A 23,526-nucleotide genomic window follows, 5' to 3' on the forward strand; every position below is an offset into this window, starting at 1 on the left:
CTGGTTCTAGGCTCTGCACGCAAGGGAAATATTTTCATGGGATCACCTCTCAACTCTTCAGAACTACATAAGAGAAGTTCAGGGTTTCCCAATCTCTCTTCATTGTACAGACTTGCCTGCATGGAATTAAGTCTGGTGAACCTTTGTTGCATTCCCTCCATAGCAATAAAATGGAACCAAACTGCATAGTACTCCAGGTCTGATCTAAATTTTCTATACAACAGAAGCACGATTTTCTTACTTCTGCATTGAATCTTCTTGCAATAAAAACTAAAATATCATTGGTTTCCTAATTGTCTATTGTACCTGCATGTCACCTTTTAGTCACATTGACAAGGACAGCCACATTCGTACATCTGCACTTACTTACTAAACTCTTATCAGTTAAGGAATACCCTGCATCTGTTCTCCCACCGAACTGGATAACTTTATGTTAAATCCACAATCGTCCATCTGCCATGTGCTTGCCTGCTCACTAAGTCCAAATCCTCTTGAAGCTGTTTGCATCTTCCTCATCACAAATATTCCTATTTGGCTTTGTGTCAATCTAACACTGTGACCCCTCCTGTTCTGTACCCCTTTCAAGCTAATTTAGACCCTTCCCAACAGCTACGGCAAATAATCTTCTGGAAACTGAGTCCAAATGTTATGGTTGAGCTCACTAACTGAGACTCCACCTGCTCCATACCAGGTCTCAAAGCCACAGGGACCTGATGCTATCACTCCCAAACCAATTCACCAGTCAGTTCTCTGATTGTTTTTGTTCCAAAGTTGCTGGAAAAGTTCAGCAGGTCTGGCAGCAACTGTGAAGGGAAAAACAGTTAACGTTTTGGGTCCGGTGACCCTTCCTCAGAATGGAGGGTCACCGGACCTGAAACGTTAACTTTGTTTTTTTCCTTCACAGATGCAGTCAGACCTGCTGAACTTTTCCAGCAACTTTGTTTTTGTTTCTGATTTACAGTATCTGCAGATTTTTTTGTTTTTATCTGATTGAGATGTTGGCCCTTCTTTCAAGGAGGTTGGAGAAGAGGAGTAGAGAAATCTTCCTGCAACTGTACTTAACTGCATAGTGCTGTTGAGACCACAGCTGGAGTATTTACAGCTGTTTTGGTTCCCCCTATTAAAGAAATATGTTTCATTAGAGACAGTTCAAAGAAGGTTAAGCAGGATGATCCCTGGTATGGATAGATGTCTTATGTGCAAAGGCTAAGCAGGCTCTGACTTTACTCACTGGAGTTCTCTCACTTGGATAGAGAACAGGCTGGGCAACAGCAGACAGTTGTAGTGGAAAAGGGTTTCTCAAAATGGAGAACTGTGACCAGTGGTGTTCCATAGGGATCCGTATTGGGACAATGTTGTTTGTGATATATGTAAATGATCTGGAGGAAGGTATAGAGTTTGCAGATGACATTAAGATTGGAGGAGTGGCAGGTAGTGAAGGGGACTGTTGAAGAATGCAGCAGAATATAGATAGATTGGAGAGCTGGGCAGAGAAATGGCAGATGGCGTTCAATCCAGGCAAATGCGAGGTGATGCATTTTGGAAAATCCAATTCAAGAAATAACTACACGGTAAATGGAAAAGTCCTGGGGATAATTGATGCAGAGAGATCTGGGTGTTCAGGTCGATTGTTCCCTGAAGGTGGCAATGCAGGTCGATAGAGTGGTCAAGGCAGCGTACGGCATGCTTTCATTCATTGGATGGGGTATTGAGTACAAGAGTTGGCAGGTCATATTACAGTTGTAGAGGACTTTGGTTCAACCACATTCGGAATACTGTGTACAGTTCTGGTTGCCACATTACCAAAAGGATGTGGATGCTTTGGAGAGGGTGCGGAGGAGGTTCACCAGGATGTTGCCTGGGATGGAGGGCACTAGCTATGAAGAGAGGTTGAGGTGAGTAGATTAGGGTTGTTTACATTAGAAAGACGGAAAGTAAGGAGGGAACCTGATTGAGGTCTACAAAAATCACGAGAGGTATACACAGGGTGGATAGCAAGAAGCTTTTCCCCCCCAGATTTAGGGACTAGGGGTCATGATTTCAAGGTGAGAGGGGGAAAGTTTATGGGAGATACACATGGGAAGTTCTTTACACAGAGGGTGTTGGGTGCCTGGAAAGCAATGCCAGCAGAGTTGTTAGAGGTGGGCCGACAGCATCATTTAAGACGTATCTAGACAGATACGAGTGGACAGAGAGCAGAGGGATGCAGATCCTGGAAAACAGGTGACAGGTTCAGATAGAGGATCTGGATTGGTGCAGGCTTGAAGGACCAAAGGGCCTGTTCCTATGCTGTAATTTTCTTTGTTCTTTGAGTTTAGAAGAATGAGAGGTGGTCTCGATAAAACATACAAGATTCCTGAGGGGTTTGACAGTATAAATGATGAGAGGTTGTTTCCCTTCAAGGGAAAGTTAAAGACCAGAGTGCTGGGTCTCAAACTAAAGGGGTACCAATTTGAAACTGCAATGAGGAGGAATTTCCACTGAGGATTACACGTGTTTGCAACTCCTTGCCACAGAGAGCTGTGGGGTTATTGTCCTTGTGTATACATAAGGCTGAGATAGATTGTTGATCAGAAGGAGAATTCAGACGGTATCGGAAAGAGCAAGAAATTGGACATGAGGAACGGGGGATGAGCCATGATCTCACTGAACAGCAGAGCAGACGTGAGGGTCTAAAAGGCCTCCTTCTAGTTGTTTATTATGATTCAATTGCAAAGAACCACAAGGTGTGATATTATCCCAATAAAACATCCAACAAAGGTTTAACTGTTTTGACAGAGAATTTAATACAATATATTATACAATTGAAATTTCACAGTAACCATAATTAAGCACGCCTTGAGAATCAGAAATTCTAATACACCAGATATAAATAAAAAACATCCAGGTTCCAAATTAAATACAATTCTAGGCAACATCACAGGTTAACAAAGACAAAGCATTCTTCATTAACCAAAAGCAGGGCAACAGATAACTGGACATGGGCGGCAATCTCTCAGGGTCTTCCTTTAATACCTTCCATAATGTCTGGCAGCTACAGTAGATGCTACAGTTCCCACATAAAAGCAGAAAATGCCAGAAATACACAACAGGCATTTTTTAACCCAGTGAGTGTAGAAGACAAGAAAACTTGCTACCATTAGGAGTTTTTGAAGCAAACAGCATTGAGGGATAAAGGAATAGAAAGTTATGCAGATAAGGTGGGAAATGTCTTGTCCAAAGCATAGACGATGGAACGAATCTGTTGGGCTGAGAGGTTTGCTTCTGTTTTAGATATTGTGAGAGAGACACATCACTATCCAGTCCAAAGATGTGCAGATTATGTTGACTGGCCGTGCTAAATTGCCCAGAGCGTCCAGGGGTGTAGAGGCTAGGTGGATTAGCCATGGGAAATGCAGGGTTATAGGGACAGGATGGGATACTCCTGCTTCCACACTTGATTTTCTATAATTCTGTGATAGCCAAAAAGAAGGTAATAATATCATGTTGGTGATCTGATACTTTGTCAGAATTGAACTTGGTCATCATCTGTACCCTAAATTAATAGTCCAGATTGGATGATGACTGCAAGGAACCAATTTACTGGTAATTCTATGATATTCTGAAGTGAGCTCACACCAAGGTTATTTTATGCTCTCAAGCAAGCTCGCAACTGTTAAAAATGCTCAGCGGGTTTCAGTCTTTGACAGAACAACATGGGATCTGCAAATCAAACTTAATTCTGTATATAGACAGTGTAGGCTACCTTTCAATTTAAGTATTTGAAGGTGTAGTGCAAACTTCAAGTCATTTAAGAAATGTTTTTCAAGGAAGTTTATATTTCGCTGAAAAGTCCCTACAAACAACTACCTGCAGTTATGAGATGCCTCTTAAAATAATTATCTTAAAAGACCAATTTCTTCAAAAAGCTTACATATGAATAATTCAAGTATCGCAGCCATATCATGTGAAGTCAATTTAGCTGAAACAGATGATCCCGACTATTTTGTAAAATTGCCAGAACTTCCAAGTAGTAGTCATAATCATGTGAATTCAAAGTCCTAAAACTAAATTTGATGCATATTCAAGACAGTTTCAATGGCAGAATTTGACCATTGATGTCAACAGTAAACATTTATCTAAAGGATGAAACTTTACCACCATAACTTTCTAAAAACACAAAGTAAAAAATTCCAGTTAGAATAATTCTAATGATGCAAATGAATATTAAAACAGAGGTGACTGACTACTATTAACCCCGATCTGGCAGATACCCAATTACTTGTGCTGTACTGAACTCACTAGGATAGATGTGCTGTCAAACATTATGTACAGACAATTAGGAAATTGCTACCATTCGTCTGTCATGAATATAAGTTATTGCAAAGGGGTTAAGCAAAAATCAAGCCTTTTTTTCATTAATAGACACGGTGAAATTCCTTTAAAGAAGTATTTTTTAAAAAATGCAGGGACGGAAAGAAATTGTTTCCTTCAGAAACTACCAACCTCAGACTCCAATTATTTCTTACATGCCTTGTCAGAAGTGTTTTTTCTTAAACTTTTGATTTCGGTTTCGTACCTTTGCATTTTGTGCCTATCATAAGCAGTCTGCTCTCAATGTGGACATTACACTGAAGTGCTGTTCTGACCAGATACACATACAATATCTGGAATTGTACTAATATGGGAAATTGCCTGCTTCACTGAAGAAGGTGTTCATACAATGCGAGATCAAGGGCCCTCCAGCTTTCCCAGTACAGAAGTGGGTAAGAGGTTCGGAAAATGAGCAGAGCTGAACTTAAACTCCCACAAAGATTCGAGCTGCCAATATATTTCCTACTAAGATGCAACACCCTGAAGGTAGTTGCAGGAGATGGCTTGCTTCAGTGCTGTCCAGGATACACCGACAAATCAATGAATTAGCAGGGTAATTCAGGTGTAGTTAAAAATAATCATTTCTGTACAATATTTTTCCACCATCGCTATATCTTAACTTTTAGTGGCACATTTCAATAACTTATAAAATCATAAATATTTAGGTGTAGAATTTTGTTGAAAATAATGGATATCAGATTTAATACTGAAGTGGGCCATCCCTGTCAAACTCCTACATCAAAGCAGCTTCCACTGCCTACTAAACTGCGAAGACACTTTTTGCTTTCCCTCTGCCATGCTGAGCTGAAATCTTGAGCGTTTAGATTGCTGTGCTCTTTAGCAGGTGGACCTCTTCCTCACTTTCCTCAGGATCCTCCTCTATAGTGTTCAGTTGAACATGATTGACTCGGGATCTTGGTCTGCCATTTGAGCCATGTGACGGAGGATGTCCTTTTTTGTTATAATGCCAAGGAGACGCCTGGAAGGGACAAATGGAACAAAAGAAAAAGCACCGTTCAGTGTGATGACTTGAACTGCAGAAGTAACAGCAGGGGCAGGATAGAACAGGAGGGGGAAAAAAGGGTGGGAAGTAACAAGGAAAAATGTTGCTAATCCCATCGGTGAAGATCGATGCCAACACAGGACTCATGACTCCAAACCCACAGCTCAGATGGAATGCCTGGAAATTTTACAGGTTAAAAAGATAATTCAGATTTATTTTGTTAATTTCAGTGGCTCAAATAAGCTATACTGTGTGGTATTAGCAGCAAGATTCAGCAAGGAGATGGGGATGAGTCCTACAAAATTATTCAGGGAAAGAAAGTGGAATGGAGGAAAAAGGTGGGCTACAAACCCAACTGATCTGGTTAGTACTCTAACAGCTGCAGGATGCATGAAACGTGAATTGTGAACAAATTTAGCATGAAGCACCTTTGGATAAGGGTTGAGGACAGGAAATACTGCACTGATCATTCCTACAACTAATTGAAAAAGGTAACAATTGGTGGAAGTAAATCACAGGTGCCTAAACCTGCAGAGGGGAGTAAATGGTTGATACATACCAAATTCCACTGCAAATCACCAAACAAACTGGAAAGTGCTGGCTATGAGGTGTACAGGGTCTTACACTGTAGGAGTCTTGACTGTCAGCTATAAAGCATAAAGTATAACGTGCATGCAACTATACATATGTAAAGTGACAAGGCAAAAAAACGCAACAACTGAAAAGTTTTAAGATTTACCAGCAATATCAGTTCAATCACAAAGTATGAAGTATGGTCAGAATCCGTAATAACTTGCTTAAAAAGTGCTGTGCACAACTTGAAAAATAAATGCATAGTCTTCTCTGTGATTAACTCAAACATATATGTGCACTACAATGATATCCCATCATTATTTGCCCATATTTTCCATTATGCAATTTCTGTCTGTGCTGCAGAAAAAAAAAGTAGACCAGTTGGATTAAAAAGCCTGCTTCTGAACAGTAAACTATATGTAATAACTGAAAGGCAACCAAAGACATGACTGTTTACAGAACAGGTTAAATGACTTCTAAACAGGTCGTGAAGAACACAGGTTGAAATGTGATTCATTAGCTCTTGGATTAAGCCAATTACTGATTTTTGGCCCATTTCAGTGGTGGGCAAATGGACTGGAGTTTAATCCTGCGGCAGTACAGGCAGTTTACATAGGAGGGGATAAATGTGATAACGAACGATGAAAATATAATTTTGTGAATCGACCGCAATTTTCCTACATTGGTGCTGGAGCAAGCAAACACCTATGGCCTCCACTTTTTAACCAGCCCTGGAAAGGCTGGACCCTATAAGAACAACCAGTTCCAATCTCCACTCTTGAAATCTCCAATCGTTTCTTCCTGAGATTTTTAGAGGGATGCCAAAGGCCACCTCACCTGGATAGTGCCTGTCAGCAACTACAAAGTTCCAGAGAATGCACATGACCAAGGCTGTTATTGTAATGATGGTCTGGATCATGACCCATCAACAAACTCACTTTAAAAAATGAAATAGAGCGAATCTCAAACAGGGAGCTCAAAAGGAACAATCTTAATCTAACCTAGAGATCTGGAAATTTATGGAGCAGGGACTTTAACCTCCTGCCTGAGTTTACTGTCCATTTATGCCAACAGTGTTTAATGATATTGTACGGTGTGCAAAGCCAGCTATTCCACTCAAACCCATGGGTTCCCTGCCCAAAGAGCTAAGTTAAAATTGACTCCAGATTTCAACACTGCTGAGGTTATATTTTAAGGGAATTAAAGGCGTATTCCTTTGCTCATAAGTCAATTTGACAGCTTCAGTTTTTTTTCTCCTATTCTTTCAAAGGATGGAAGAAGGGGGTCACTGACAACGTAAACTTTTGCTACCTGCAGCTTCAGGTAACTGTGCTACCACACACAAGTGCATCATGGCTTCGGCACAATGCATTTCTGGACTGGTTTTATATACTTGCAAGGCGAGGCAAGCAAAGTTATATTAGGTACGGGACAGGAAAAGACTAGCCGGTCTGTTCTCTTCGTGATGCTTCATGACAAAATACTTCTATCATGCCTCTTTCCAACCACCCTCCACCTCCTTCCTTCCCACAACCATGAACTCCCCTGACATGGCAAGAAAAGTGTTTAACAAACTGGGGCCAAAAAGGGGATAGATGCTTTGGAAAATGTCTTCCTCAATTTAGAGAAAGCTGTGCTTTCCTCTACACACAATGCCACAGGGACTGCCAGCTGTTCAAGAAAATGATCTATCTCCATCAATACCATATCAAGGGCTAACAAGGGACCAGCATTCACCTGTTAGCAGTCTAAGAAAGAATTTGAAAAGGTTTATGATTGATCCTGTTGTTGAGTGCTGGAATTGGCATGGAGAATGCTGAGAGCTATTAATAACCACTTCATATGTGATTCTGAGACATTCAACTTACACCACTGCCACTGAGTTTATTTTGCCATGTCAGCACTCCAAACAAAAGCTTGTACTTAAGAGTTGTCAAAAAGTAATAAAGTTATTATAGACACAAACACTAGGTGGCTTATAAATGAGGTTGCATCGAGAAAAGAAAAGCTAGAGATACTTCAACAAGTTACTGGCTTTCCAGAATGTCAGTATGCAATCAGACTGGGCAGGCGTACTTTCACTCACCTTTAGCCCATGGCAGGGGAGAAGGAAAAATAAACAGCAATCAATTTGCACCCGTGCAACTATCTTACCCAGTAATAAAAGTCACTGATCACCAGCGGATTAAATCCACCAATAACTTGCATTTACAGACCACCTTTAATGTAGCAACAGCCCCCAAAAGGTACTTAACAAGAGTGATACCAATAAAATCATTTCTGACACCAAGCCACAGAATAATATATCAGGGCAGATAATCAAAACCTTTATTCAAAGGAGGCAGATGTTGAAGACTATTTTAAAAACAGACAGGTGGAGATACATGGGAAGGAATTTCAGAAGCTATGGCCAATGCAGCTAAAATATACCAATGCTGGGAAACATTAAAATAGGGATATGCAAGGAAGTTGGAGGGGTACGGACAACACAATGGCCTGAGGGGCTGGAGGTGAACAGAGAAAAACAAGGCATGAGAGGACTTGAGAACAAGGAGGACGATTTTAAAGATAATAAAATGTGAGGCTGGATGAACACAGCAGGCCAAGCAGCATCTCAGGAGCATTTTAAACTTGAGTTGCTGTTGGATCTGACATCAGCAGGAGTAAAGACGCAAGGTAAACTAGATTCAGAAGCAAGTTAATATATGGGCAATAGAATAAGTTTATGTGGGATGGAACATGAGCCTTACAGAACGGCCAGTCTACAAGTAAAAAAGGCATGAAGGTTCCTGAGGGTGACATCATAGAGTAGGAAATGGTTAGGCTTAGGAACAGAGCAGATATGTTGTTGAAAGCTTCGCTTGGTGTCAAACATAAGCCAAGGTGTAAATAGCTCTCACTAAGCTTAAGGCTGAAATTTGAGGCCACAGCCGGTGAACATAGTTCTGGAAGGGACCAAAATCAATGGCTCTATCTTCTCAATATTTAGTTGAAGGAAATTTTTGCATATTCAACAGTTATATTAAGGAGCATATATTAATCAGACAAAGACTTGTTCACAGCAGCACAGTTTTGATAAGACTATAAGATTATTATAGCTCCAGTTTTGTAACCAATTATCATCTCAGCTACTCCCATTTACAAAAGAATTCTAAGTATGTGGCGCTTTTAATAGTTTTCATATCACAGGTTTCATGCTTCCTCTCACTGCAGATTTAAAAAAAGGTTTACTCTTTTAATTGGCAGATGTGCCATGACTAATCACCAATGGCTCGACGTGCTGTTTTAGTTGCTCGAGGTGTTCTAATATGTTCTTCTTTGTGATGATCCCCAAGACATTCCTGAAACAGACCATGTTACGCTAATGACTGCGTTTTGCAATGAAAGTATATCATGTTTGAACAGCAGAAAACAGGTTGCAAAAATAATTTAGAGTAAATTGCACAACACAAATACAGCAAATTAAATGCATAAAGGCTAAAAAGAAACAACCTGTGTGCAGTTTTAAACTTTTGAATCAAGCATAGAGCCCTCTATAATGAACAAAAAGGATAGCTGTGTCTTCTTAATTTACAAGGCTTTAAGTGATTAAGCTTATAGGATATGTTTGCATTATTGGGGTTGCATGTTTTACAGCATTATACTTTCCAGGCCTCAGTCATGTGATTTTGTTATCCCATCACTACTGTCTCTGTCTTTGAAGCTATCTTCTAATGTACTAATAGCCAATATAAAAACTAGCTCATTTAAAAAATTTTAGGCAAAGGAATTACATGCAAATGTATTATAAGTTTGTAAGTTAGTATCCACGCAGAACAACTTATTGTAATTTATCAAATTTCATTTCAGCGTTCACAATCTTTTAAGACGACATAGCAATGCGCTTTTTTCAATGACACATTTATGCTGGGTCGGAAAAATGAGTTGTCTGAGGTAAAATTATTTTTCAAAAGTTAGGAGGACGGGGATGTGGAGAAACATGCGCATCATCTTTCAAACTCTTCATCAAAATTTTAACCTTACTACAGTATCAACATTGTTTTTCCTGGATTTATATAGGATTATTTATATCTTGTTTTTGAAATAACCACAAGGTATCATTCTTCCCTAATCCTATTTGATAATTTGACTGTAGTGTTAGTACTGAACAGGAGATCAAGAATGATTGAAAACTAAAGGAGTTAGACCTGCTCATTCTGTTATACTGAGATAGCAAGGTGTAGAGCTGGATGAACACAGCAGGCCAAGCAGCATCACAGGAGCAGGAAGGGTGACGTTTTGGGCCTAGACCCTTCAGAAATGATTTCTGAAGAAGGGTCTAGGCCCGAAATGTCAGCTTTCTTACTCCTCTGATGCTGCTTGGCCTGCTGCGTTCATCCAGCTCTACACCTTGTAATCTCAGATTCTCCAGCATCTGCAGTTCCTACGATCTCGGAAACAAATCTGTTACACTGTAGCTTATGGAAATGACAACCCATATCGGTTAGTCAAAAGCAGTGAGCTTTTAGCATTGCACTGAATGACAGGAACAGCATGACCTTGAATTAAACACAGAACAGCAAGCAGCACAGAGACATGGGTTGATAGAATGCAAGCAGATTCGCACAGGTGCCCATACAACGCAAGATCACTGATGGTAATCATACTGCTGGAGAAAATAATGTGCAGGAATCAGGTCCTGGACAAATGACAGTCACTTCACCAGAATCAGAGTGGTGGTACAACGCGGGGTAACAATCACAGCACAGCGAGTCATTCTGGGCTGCACTTGAACATCGCCTGACAGCTGTCTGCAGCTCCAGAAGTTTCATAGCAGATTCTTGGCCACCCACCAGCAGACAAAGGGAACGATGGATGAAAAGCTGACAGAAAATGTCAAAAGAGATGACTTAAGAAAATTCCACAAAAGCACTTAATAATCTTTTCTTTTTATTCACTAAGTTAAAGCCCGCTGCAACTGCTCCTGCAATTATTATTAAAAGATGACAAGAGTTATTGGCAGAAAATAGTCAACAATCCAAAATACTTTTGAAGAGATCAGTTCTCTAGGAGTACATGAAACTTTTCTGAAACTCATTTTGAACTTACTCCCTTTCATAAACAGAATCTTGAAAGAAAAGATACAAATCAATATTTAAAATGAATGAAGAATTTGTTCCTTCACCATGTACACTATAAGGACAACACCACAGTTCTTTCACTTCAAAAGTATTCCCATGGTTTGAAGTGCTTTGGAGTGTCCTGAGGTCATGAAAGGCACTATATAAGTGAAACTCTTCTTTCTTTTCAAATGACGCAGTGACTGTAGGTGAAATTCACAGACAGGTGTACAAAAAAGCCAGACTCAATCAGTAATTCATAGTTGGGTGTTGATAACTTGTCTCTAGGAAAACTTGAGCTAGGTTTCGTTCATAATTAATCTAACGAAATTAATTTAGATGCCATAATGGTTTTACATCTGCAGCTGATATTACTGTATTCACCTCAATTGAATGGTGGAGGTATAAATCATAACTCGGCAGTTTCCCAATTAGCAGTTTTGGCAGTTAAAAATAGCTCCTACGTGTTGCACATACCACAGTCTGATTGAAGAAAATCCCTTTATTGAAGCCAACAATAAAGTAGTGGAATGCTGTCCATTGCTTCCAGCCTCAGCGTATAGTATTCCAAATCCTCACCTTCATAGAGGATTCATTCTCTGAAAATGGTCCAACCAATCTTTAGGCTATGCTTTCAAATCATGTCTTGTTGTATGGATTCTACTTTGCAGCACATCCTCCACCTTGAACGGTGAAAGACCTAGTTTTCTATCTCAATGCTGCCTCTAACAATTCTGTCTCAAAATCCCTTCACTTCATTATATGTACTGTCAACTTCAATAGTCTTCAATATCTACATCCAGGACTTTCTTTTTGGCCACTTTTTCTGAATTTGAAATACCTTCACTAGTTCATGAAAGAAGAGGGGACTCAGGGTTTGAATTCCTTCCTCTTCAACAAACGGTAAAGTGCTTTACAATTACCAGTCATTGGTTTTCAGCGTTTCCAAGTTCATGTCATTATGTCTCTTTTGATCTCTAGAGATTCACCTGAATACTTAAACAAAAAGGTCAGTTCCACCTGATTTTAAAAAAAAATTATTCATTCGTAGCTTATGAGCATTGCTGTTTGGCCAGCATTCCCTGTCCCCAGTTGCCCTTGAGAAGGTGGTGGTGAGCTGCCTTCTTGAACTAATGCAGTCCACCACTTTAAAACACGCTGCAATGTTTACAGATTCTCTTCACAGATGCTATCGGATCTGTTGAGCCTTTTAATTTAATTAGTTTTGCAATGATTTCAATTGCACCAGAATATCAGATAAAATAAACCCAATGACATTGTTTAATAAAGCAGTTTTGTGCATGTACAGGCAGAACTTCTAAATATAAACGATACTTAGTTTATGTTACCACTAGTTTCAGCCTAAATGCAAACTTGTTAGCGATTTGTTTCAATATAAAAATGATATACCTAAAGTGTCCATGGGTTAATTTCCAAGACAGCAGTAGACAGGCATAGTGACTGAATGACTTAGTGACCAAGTTGAGATCTGCAATGCTTCTTCATATGTTAGACCAAGTTTGAATCATGAGTTAGACCTGAGGTTTCGTTTACGAGATCTTTCACAAAGTGTCAAAAGAAATTTTTTGGGAATAAACAACAATATTTTTCAAAAGTCTGCAAGATAGCTTATTTGCGAAGGACTGTTCTCAGCCACTATACCATCATTCCTATCGAATAACAAATTAATGCAGACAAATAACCCAACCTAACAGTGCAGCCTGTAAATCAGTCAGCAGAGGGCAGTCACAGCACAAGATCGCAAAAACAAAGTAACAGGAAACACATTAAGGGAATCTTAGTTAGCAACCAGCAAACTACAACAAATTTCCTAAACAGAACAGGTCTAATCCCTTAGAGTCAGTGTATTTCTCTTTATTCATTCATGGGAGGAGGACATTGCAGGCTCAGCCAGTGTTTTTGCCATGCTTAGTTTCCCTGAAGAAGGTAGCAGTGAGCTGCTTTTTTGAAACGCTATTGTTGGGAACAGGATTCCAGGACTTTGACCAAGCAACATTCAAAGAATGGAGATAACACAATGTGGAGTTGGGGGAACTGGCCAGACAGCAGAGGAGTGGAAAGTTGACGTTTCAGGTCGGGACCCGAAAGGTCAACTTTCCTGCTCCTCTGATGCTGCATGGCCTGTGCTCTTCCAGATTAACACCATGTTATTTCTGACTCCAGCAGCAGCAGCTTTTACTGCTTCATTCAAGGAATGTAAATACCTTTCTAAGTGTGCATGCTGTAATGTGGAGGGACCTGAGAGGTGGTAGTGTTCGTTGGAAGGTGATGCCCTGCTGAGTTGTTGTAGGACACCTTATGGATGCTACACAATGCTGTCACTGTGATGAGGGTGTTAAAGGTGGTAAATGGGGTGCCAGTAGAGCAGGCTCTTAATGGTGCCAAGCATCTGCACTGTTGTTGGAGCATTCATTCAGGCAAGTGGCGTGTATTCCATCACATTACTCACTTATGTTTTGTAGATAGTGAACAGGCAGTTGGGAAACAGGAGGTAAGTTTTTCAACTTAGAATCCCCAGCCTCTGACTTGCTTGGTCCAGTTCAGATTCTCGTCAATTTTAATCCCCAGAATGCTGATATTCCCATTATTGACAATCTAATACCACTGAGTATTACTGGATTCTCTCTAGTTAGAAATGGCCAGTGTCTGCTACTACTTGTGCGGCATGAATGTTGTTGCCTGTTGTCAGCCAAAGGCTGGATGTCGTTTAGATCTTGCTTCAAGGAGAGAAATGCGTATACTGCTAAACATTATTGATAATTGAACATGTTTGATGATTGCAAAAAGTTCCCAATTCGCAACCTTATAGATGAAAGGTCATTGATGAAGCAGCTGAAGCTGGTTGGGTCTAGGACATTACACTGAGGAATTGACCTCCACCAACCACAACCAGTATGCTGGTAATATCCTGGATCATTCTGTCCAAAGGTTACAACTTGGAAGAACTTGCCAGTCAAAAGTAGATTTTTCAGATCACCTTTTCCTGTCCCTGTTGCCACCAGTGTTGCATAAACCCAAATGGAGTAGCGAATTAGATAACTGGGAAATATGGACAAAGGAATTCAAGTCTTTCAGCACCTTATATCTTAAAAGAACATCAGTACATCAAAGATATTGTCAATTTTTAAGAACAATTCAAACGAAATGGAATGGAATAATGTCTAAAAGGTTAATTTTTATAGATGTTATTTTTATGGATATCCTAAAGTTTAACATCATTGGATTATGTCTCAATTCACAGATCAGCTCATGATGTCAGAGGACATTGTGAGAGAGCTGTTATCAGCAAAATGGTACAAGAGGCGTTTTGCAGGTACTGCACATGAAAATTTGTCGTCAAAAACCAGCGCTGTCTAAGAACTATACATTTTGAAGGTCTAGTTCCAGGCTTTGTGAGAAACAACATTGTGGGCCAAAGGGCCTGTACTGTGCTGTACTTTTCTATGAAAATAAAACATTAAAATTTCTCACAGGAATAGATTGAATAATATGTTTGAGATTACCAAAACTAGGAAGAACCTAAAGAAGTCAAAGGTTGTGTGGTGTAGACAGGAAAGTAGAGCTGAGAATGCAAGCATTTCAGCCATGTTGACTGGCGGAACAAACACAAAGGACTCAAATGTTCCTACTTTTCTAAAATGTTTCAATTTTGAGGAGATGCACTGACTGCTTAGATTTAACTACTCTCTGTACAGAGTGGTGAATATATCAAACAGAATGCCCTATTATCATTGAAATAAGTCAGAAGTTACACAACACGGGGTCACAGTCCAACAGGTTTATTTGAAATTACATGCCTTCAGAGCGTAGCCTTTCATCAGGTGAAGTCTTTGTGCGACTTCTGACTTTGTCTACCCTAGTCCAACACTGGCACCTCCACATCATAGTTGAAATTGACAGCATTGATGGGAGAGCTGGATAAATCTCAGGATGACAACTTTCAAGAAATGAGTAAGTCAGTTTAAAATTATAATCATTTTTTCCAGTCTTGCATTCTATGTACAGATCTTCTGAAAGATCTGGGCACCTACAAACTGATTCTCAACTTTGTCTCAAGGCCTCAATATCTTACTAAGTTCCAGTCACTTTGGCAAAACGTTAGAATGTCCACAGCAATACTTTCTGCCCACTATCTAATTTAACTTAGGATAGAATTCAAATTGACTGCAAAGTAGTTTGAGGCCATCAGCTACTGCAGTGCATTATTCTTAGCTATTGCTTCTGTGGACCTGTAACAGAAAATGTACATTACATGGAAGTGAATTTTCTCATTTCCAAAGAATTAAATTATTAACTTGACTGTGCAAAACACCTTTTGTTTTCTACTTGAGTTGCTTATACACAGTTTTGTAAAACATTATTTCTAGAGTGCAAACATTTGTAATGTCCAACATATGTTTCTCTTGCACTTGAGAACAATAAGGTTCATTGGTTTGAGATGAAACACAGCATGTTAATGCTAATCACTTTAAAAACGAAAACAGATGATGTGCAAGAAAACTATATTTATCAACTAGGAAAACAGAAACAGAACTCCCTGCCACCCCCATATCCCAAACTTTCCTGTTCCATCGCTCATACTTCAAATCTGCCTGCTTTTCTTCCATGTCTCTCATGCTGTTAAATAAAAACTCTCGAACCTTTGGAAGTTTCAATTGTCACAGTAGTCACTGAAGTGAGGTATTCCACATTCCAAAAACTTTGCTTCTGAAAGTGTTTCCTAATTTCACTTTTCAATAATCTATTTTCAGATCACATTCCCCCATCCAGGAGTATTCCACCCCAAAGGAAACAAGATTCTACCACATTACTGTCACACCTATGAAGAATCAACATCCAAAGTGACTCTACTGACAGAAACTCAATTAGCCCAATCACATAAATGGCAATACAGTAAATCATTGGCTGGGTATTCTGGTTCGTCACCCAATCTCAAAATTCGCTATGTCACCTGCAAGACACAAGCCTGGAATGAGATTGAATACTTTCCACTTTCATATTTGGCTGCAGTTGCAACGAAACTCAGAGATGGATGATCAGCCATGACCTAACTGAATGGGTTACTGCTGTTCCTATATTGTCAGATCAAAAATCACATGACCTCAGGTTATAGTCCAACCTGTTGGATTATAGCCTGATGCTGTGTGATTTTTGACTTTGTCCACCCCAGTCGAACACCAGCACCTTCACATCATATGTTCTAAGGAGGTTGGCACAACAAAACAGAAAATCATCTACAACATTGTCCCCCTTCATCACTGGCGTAAGGCACTTTTTATAGGATGTACTGCAACAACTTGTTAAGGTTTCCTTTGTAATATCTCCTAAATTCTCAATCCATCTAAAAGGACAAAGGCGCCAAATGCACAGAAACACCCTCACTTCCCACACCATCCAAACTTGTAAAGAATTTTGCCATTCCACTTAGAGATTAATCAAAACTTTAAACTTGCTACCCATTGGCGTTGTGAGGACACTTGCGCTGTCACTTGAAACAACACCCATATTCATAATAAAAACCAAAAGAACTGCGGATGCTGTAAATCAGGGAGAAAAACAAAGTGGCTGGAAAAGCTCAGCAAGTCTGGCAGCATCTGTGGAAGAGAAAACAGAGTTAACGTTTCGGGCCTGGTGAGTTCTGAGGAAGGGTCACCAGACCCGAAACGTTAACTCTGTTTTCTCCTCCACAGATGCTGCCAGACCTGCCGAGCTTTTCCAGAAACTTTGTTTTTTGACCCATATTCATAGTGATGACACAACCCAGGATATGTAAAAGATAGTTAAAATTACTGCAACTATCTTCAGCCAGTAATACTGAGCGGATCATTCACATCTTCCTCTTGAAATGGCACCAAAGAAGCCAGACCTGAGCCAATTTAATTCATTCCACGCAATATCAAGAAATGGTTTGGTACACGCAATGAGGCAAAGGTTGCAGACCCAAACTTCCTGTTTGCAGTGCTGTGAATTTGCACTCAAGATTGGTCATGCCTCCATTCAAGTGGTTTCAGGACAGCCACGGCTAATAGCATTTAACTGACAAAATGGAAAATTACACAGATGAGGCCAATTCAGAAACAGAGGTAAAATGTAATCTGGCCAATTCTGACTCCAGCAGTTAAAGTTTTAATTTTCAGCAAAGTGACAGTAGCACTTGTTGATAGTTGTTCAAGGGAGAAAGGAATAAACTAGAAAACCAGGACAGTCAGTCTAACCTCAGTGGTGAGGTAACTGTCGGAAGCAATTCTGAGGGACAGAATTAATCTGCATTTGAAGAGGCAGGGACTAATCATGAATATCCAAGCTGGTTGTGTTAAGGGGAGGTCATGTCTGACCAACTTGATTGAGTTTTTTGAACAGGCAACCAGGTGTGTAGATCAGGGCAATATTTTTGATGTCATCTACTTGAACTTCAGCAAGGCTTTGATAAGGTCCTGATAGCACAAGGTAAAAAACCATGGGATCCAAAAAAATTTGGTAAAGTGGATCCACAATTGTTTGAGGGCAGGAAGCAGAGGGGTGGTTAAGGGGTGTTGTCCTAACTGGAAGTCTGTGTTGTCAGTGGGTTCTCACAGGGATCAGTGTCAGGGTGTTTGCTGTTTGTCGATTATATAAATGATTTAGACTTGATGTAGGGGGGTTGATTAGTAAATGTGCAGATGATACAAGAATTGGTGGGGTATAATGAGGAGGATAGCCTCAGACTACAAGAGGACATACGTGTGTTGGTCAGGTGAGCTGTTCAGTGGCAAATGGAATTCAATCCAGTTAAACGTGAGGTGATGCATTGATGTTTTTCTTATAAATTCATGAGATACCGGTGTCCACCATGCTGGGCCAACATTTATTTCCCCTCACCTGTTGCCCCTTGACTTGAGTGGTTTGCTAAAGCCATTTCAGAGGGCAATTAAGAGTAAACCACACTGACGTAAGTCTAGAGTCAATGTGAACCAGGCCAGGTAAGGATTGCAGATTTCCTTCCCTCAAGGACCGTGCTGAACAAGATGGATTTTTACAGCAACTGACAGGGGCTGCATGGTTGCCTTTCGACGATCTTTTAATTCCAGATTCCCAGAAATCCAAGGATTCAAACTGTATAATTTGAAACAATTAAGTGCAGTGAGGCCAGTTCTGGAATGAATTGGAACTCAGCCTTGCTGAAAAATGAAGGGTGGTTAGGAAAGACCCAAACTTAGAAGAAGTGTGACCAATTCAGTAAGAAACAGATTTCTTTTTCCCCACGGCATGATAAGGAGAAATCTTCTTTCAACATTCACTGACAATCTATTTCCTCACTATTACTTTATTTTGTTCTATGGTGGGGTCTGCATTATCTTTTTGCCATTCTGAGTACTGATACAAAACAAAAAAGTCAGAGAGTTGGACCATAAAAACAGGCCCTTCAGCCCACTGTCTATGCCAGCCAACAAATGTGAAACTATACTAATCCCACTTTCATGCACTTTGTCCATTGCTTACTGTGCCCTGTCATTTTAAGTACTTATCCAGATGCTTAATAAAGTTGTGGAAGCACCTGACTCCATCACGCTCTCAGGCAGCATATACCATATTTCTAACACCATCTAGATGAAAGTGTTTTGCTCACATCCTCTATAAACCGCTTACTCCTCCCGTTCAACTCGTGCCTGCTAGTCCTTAGTTGCATATCCCATGAGGAAAATATTCTCACAATCTGCCTTGTTTATGCCTCAATCAGATCCTCCCCTAGTCTCCGCTGCTCCAGAAAAAACAAACCCAGCCTATTCAGTCTCTCTCCTCATAACTAGGACTTTCCATCCCAGGTAACATCCTGGTGAAGCTCCCCTGCACCCTCTCCTGTGTAATCATGTCTTTCTGATAGCAGGGCAATCAGAATTGCACAGTGTTCCATCTGTGGCCTAACCAATGTTTTATAAAGTTGTAATAAGATTTCCTTGCTCCTATGTTCTATGCCCTGACTAATGAAGGCAAGCATCCTGTACGCCTTCTTCACCACCTTGTCTCCCTGTGCTGACATTTTCAGGGATCTATGGACTTGTATAGCAAGGTCCCTTTGTTCCTCAATACTCCCCAGGGACCTACCATTCATTTTGTTTGTCCTTCCATTATCACACATCCCTAAACACATCACTTCATATTTATCACAATTAAATTCCATCTGCGACTAGCTAGCCCAATTTCCAAGCTGATCAATATTAGACTGTAGCCTAAGACTATCATCCTCACCAACAACCAAATTTCGGGTCATCTGCAAACTTATTAGTTACACCTCCAACGTTTATATGCAAGTCGTTAATGTGCATACCAAGGGTCTTAGCACCAGTCCCTGTTATCCATCATCGGTCACAGGCTTCCAATAACAAAACAACCTTCCACCATCCCTGTTTGCCTAATATTGGCAAGACAGTTTTGGATTCAGTCTATCAACTTGTCTTGAACCCCATGGGCTCTTAGCTTTTAGATCAGACTTCCAATCGAGACCTTGTCAAAGGACTTACTGAAGTCCATGCAAACCACATTAAGTGAACTATCCTCATCAATATACTTAGTCATCTTCTCAAGAAAACTCAATTTAAATTAATCAGACACAATGTCCCTTCAACAAACCATGCTAATTCTCCATGATTAAGTCCTGCCTTTCCAAATGTTGATTATTGGACAAAATTCTGAGGAACAGGATTAATTTCCTTACCACTGATGCCAGGCTACCCAGTCTGAAACTGTCTGGTCTATCCCTGCTGCCCATCTTGAACAAAGGAATCACATTAGCTATCCTGTAGTCATCTGGTACTTCACCTGTGACCAAGGTATTAAATATTACCATCAGGGCATCAGCAATCTCCTCCCTTCCTTCCCATTATAGCCTAGGATACATCTCATCAGGCCCATGGGATATATGCCATCTTAAAAATCTAACACATCCTCTTTATTAATCTTAATATGCCCTAGAACCTCATCATCCCAAATGAAATCTCTGGCTACAATGTCTTTCTCCTTTGTAAATACAGGAAGAAAGATTCGTTCAAGAACTCACCCACATCTTCTGGCTCCATGCACAGAATGACCCTTTGGTATCTAATAGTCCCGACTCTTTCCTTGGTAATCCACTTGCCCTTAATATACTTCAAAAATACCTTGGGGTTTTCCTTAATCCTAGCTGCCAAACATATTTCGTGTTCTCTCTTTGCCTACAGCCTATCCTTTAAAAAAGGCAACATCAAAATTTAAGTGAAAATATGCAGACTTATAAAATATAAGGAGAAAATTTTGTATGTATTGTATGTAATTTACACATCTGTTTCCTGTTTGCTTCTTGCCTTATCTTATTTACTAACAGTGTTTCCATCTGAACAAACCATGACGCAAACGAAACCTGAAACAATGCTAAGATGACATTTAAAAATACTATTGAGTGAAACACAAAACCTGAGTGTGCAATTTTATTCCTAAGAGAACCGAGCCTTCCAAATAACAAAAGGGAAGAAGATCACACACGCTAAACTGGTTGCAGAGGGGTGTGGAGCTGCTTTCCAAAAGGCCGATGGTAAATTCTGTGTGCATGCACGCGGGCACTGAATAAGCATCAAAGAAATTTTCCACTGTGTAACCTTTACCGACGGAGGAAAGATCACAGACTAGCTTGAAGCATCTTCAAATTATTAAGAATGCTTCACAAGTTCCTGCCCTCTTTATTCATTTTTCAGCTCAAATACAAAAATAGTTTGAAATTTCCTCATCTCCATTTCTAGCAGATTCTTGTGCTGTCCGGGTTTTGCAACAGTTACCTATCGATTTCAAAATCATACAAGAATGTAACTTAAGTTGTGAATTAAATCTCATTGTACGTAACTGGTCTTTGCAATCAAAAGTACCACATGCAATACATTTTCTCTGAGATATGATTAGATTTACCCATTGTGAGTTACAAGGCACTGCCTCAGGCCCAGTTTACGAAAGATGTCCACCACGATCTCCATAGGTGTATGATCTGTAACTGTGAAAGGGCTCATGTCAAGAATACTCCGCAGCTTCAGTGGACGTGGACTGTCTGCTGGAAGTGTTGGGGCATGTTGTGTAAAGTGAACCCTTGAACTTCTGACAATACCTTCTTGTTTTCTTCGAGCATTTTCTAATGGAATGAAATAAAGGAAAAAGAAATCACAAAGTTGATCATTGTAGCAGTCAAAAGATGTCATTTTTCTGTGCAACTTCTAGTTGTTCTCCAATCTTCACTGCACTCCACTAGGGACTGGGACTTTTGGTTATTAAAGTATTGGTTGTGCCAGTCAACCCAAACATGACTACAGCAGCTCTACTGGTCATTTTTTTCCATCAGTGCACAGGAACAATCAAGAACTTACTTGCTGCAGTTCATCGCTTCATTTCCATGGCAAAGGACATGACAGGTGACTTGTCAAGAATGACCACTTCGTATTGTCCACTCAACTTTATGAACATAAACGCAGAACCACATGATTTTCTCCTACTTTATAATGAACACTCCTGCACAACATACAGGTCTATAATGGCAAGGTCAGAGAAATTTTCTTTAGTCAATGCCCAATTCCTAACCTCATGTTCAGATCCACTACTTAAATTTGCAAATGCATGCACACATTGTAACACAGTTGAAGGTACATCAGATTAATCTGGATAATCAATCCATACCTAATGCAATAGTTATATCTCTTCGTAGTGCAAATCCAACTAGTCTTTGAGATTCTTTTGACACAATAACAGGAAAACCATTGTACGTTGTTTCGTTAATCATCGTTTCTAAATCTTCAACTGTCATGTCATCCTGTGTCAGCACCGAAAGAGGAGTCTCATTTCTCCGAGGCCGCATCACATCCGCAGCCAGCGTCGTATGAGTGAACTCTTCTTTAGCATCCAGGAATGGATATCCATTCAAGCGAATGTGTGATTCATAAATGCCTTCCCTTCCAAATGCATCACCCACCCACTTGCTGGTCATTACTGCTGCCATGAGAGGAACAATGTACTCCAGTCCACCAGTCAGCTCAAATACAATTACCACAAGGGAAACTGTCATCCGCGTTACACCACCTGCAAAAGAAAAAAGAATGTACACTCATTCTCCAATCTTCCTTAAAATGTTTGATCACATTCTTCACATTTTGTATTCCAATAAATTACTACCTTTCCTTGCCACTTTTGGTAAAGATCAGAGGGAGGATTTTTTAAGGTTGAAATCATCCTTTTTCCACTAACCACTGCAATGTTACAAACACCTGTTGGAAAACCGTAAACCAAAATAATGAAATAACAATGGACCCCCACTAAAGGAGATAATACCAATAAGATTTCATCTTTTGAACTTTTGCTTTAAAATTAATCAGAATCAATGTAAATTAAATGTGTTAACGAGCGAACAATGCTTCAAATAAAAAGGTAAACGGCACCTTGACCAGTAGATACAACAAAAATTGTGCCTTACAAGAACATAAACACCCATATTACTATTCCTGCAACAGTGGCACTGTGCAACTGCATAATTCCAAACAAATAAACTGCCCTTTATTCACACGTGGTAGGTCACGAGACTCATTAGGCAACAGCTTTGTGTTTTCCCTGTACGATTATCAGATGACATGTATTCAAATCCCCTCCTAATCACATCGTGGCTGTCTTCATGGCATAGCTTTCCAGACCAACCAACACCCTGGCTCACATTTCAATGACTTCGGCGAAAACACCCATCTCATTAATGTCTTTGAGCTATGTATACAACTTTCAGTTTTTAATTGATTTTGGCCAACTTTCACAAAACCTTACCTCGAATTCTTTGTGTATTAAGATGCAAAGCATTTAAATTTGTTCTATTATCGAGTTTCGTATACTTTAGTGGTTCCTCAGCACAATATGACATTCATTTCAATAAAGCATTCTTAAAAATACCTGCAGACCCGACAGGCTTTTCAAAGAAATTAAAACTTTCCTTACTATACTGCTTTTGTGTCAGAAATTCCCAAAATAGCATATCCATGTAATCTGGCTTTCAACAATACATGACTTTACCAGTGCAGAAAGCCCTTTGTTAAAGTTGTGGTCATGTTCCTGTTTTAAGCAAATTACAGTTTACTCTTAAAGCTAATGTGAAAGCAGTAGTTAGATTATGTAGGTCATTCTTTATCAGAAAAAAAAATTAAAATATTATGCCCTGTTGGTTGAAATACTTTCATTGCTAAACTCTTATCATGGTCATTGAAATAACACTACATAAATTTAAATAAATAAATTTAATATAAAAGATAAATATAACTTTTAACTTAAGTATCTCCTGCTCAATGCCAATTCTGTTTCCTGACCCTGTGACTTGCAACCTCTCTCCCTCCATAACTCACCCTCTCACTGCTTCAATGTCTTGTTCCTGTACTCCCATTCAAGATATAGATACTGAAACCAGAACTCCACACTTGTGAAAAGTAAGTCTTGATGCTACTACAGGTGGTCAAT

The 23,526-nt window shown here is 39.8% G+C and overlaps 1 protein-coding gene across 11 annotated transcripts in view; it reads right to left on the reverse strand.

Moving 5' to 3' along the window:
- Positions 1 to 2,761: 2,761 nt before the first annotated feature.
- The window catches only part of clcn3 (chloride channel 3), a 129,693-nt gene continuing 108,928 nt past the window's right edge, over positions 2,762 to 23,526 (reverse strand). For 8 of the 11 annotated variants that reach the window (XM_048527443.1, XM_048527444.1, XM_048527445.1 and 5 more), the window contains 4 exons: positions 21,718 to 22,116; positions 20,962 to 21,178; positions 9,195 to 9,270; positions 2,762 to 5,332 (listed from right to left, as the gene is read on the reverse strand). In XM_048527443.1, the coding sequence (XP_048383400.1) occupies positions 5,174 to 5,332; positions 9,195 to 9,270; positions 20,962 to 21,178; positions 21,718 to 22,116 (851 nt within the window). In that variant the 3' untranslated portion in view covers positions 2,762 to 5,173. Of the gene's footprint in view, positions 5,333 to 9,194; positions 9,271 to 10,309; positions 10,792 to 20,961; positions 21,179 to 21,717; positions 22,117 to 23,526 lie in introns of those variants that run through there. The other 3 variants (XM_048527451.1, XM_048527453.1, XM_048527452.1) reach the window with 2 other exon arrangements.

This window comes from Stegostoma tigrinum, chromosome 3, assembly GCF_030684315.1.
Source record: "Stegostoma tigrinum isolate sSteTig4 chromosome 3, sSteTig4.hap1, whole genome shotgun sequence".
Taxonomy (NCBI): domain Eukaryota; kingdom Metazoa; phylum Chordata; class Chondrichthyes; order Orectolobiformes; family Stegostomatidae; genus Stegostoma; species Stegostoma tigrinum.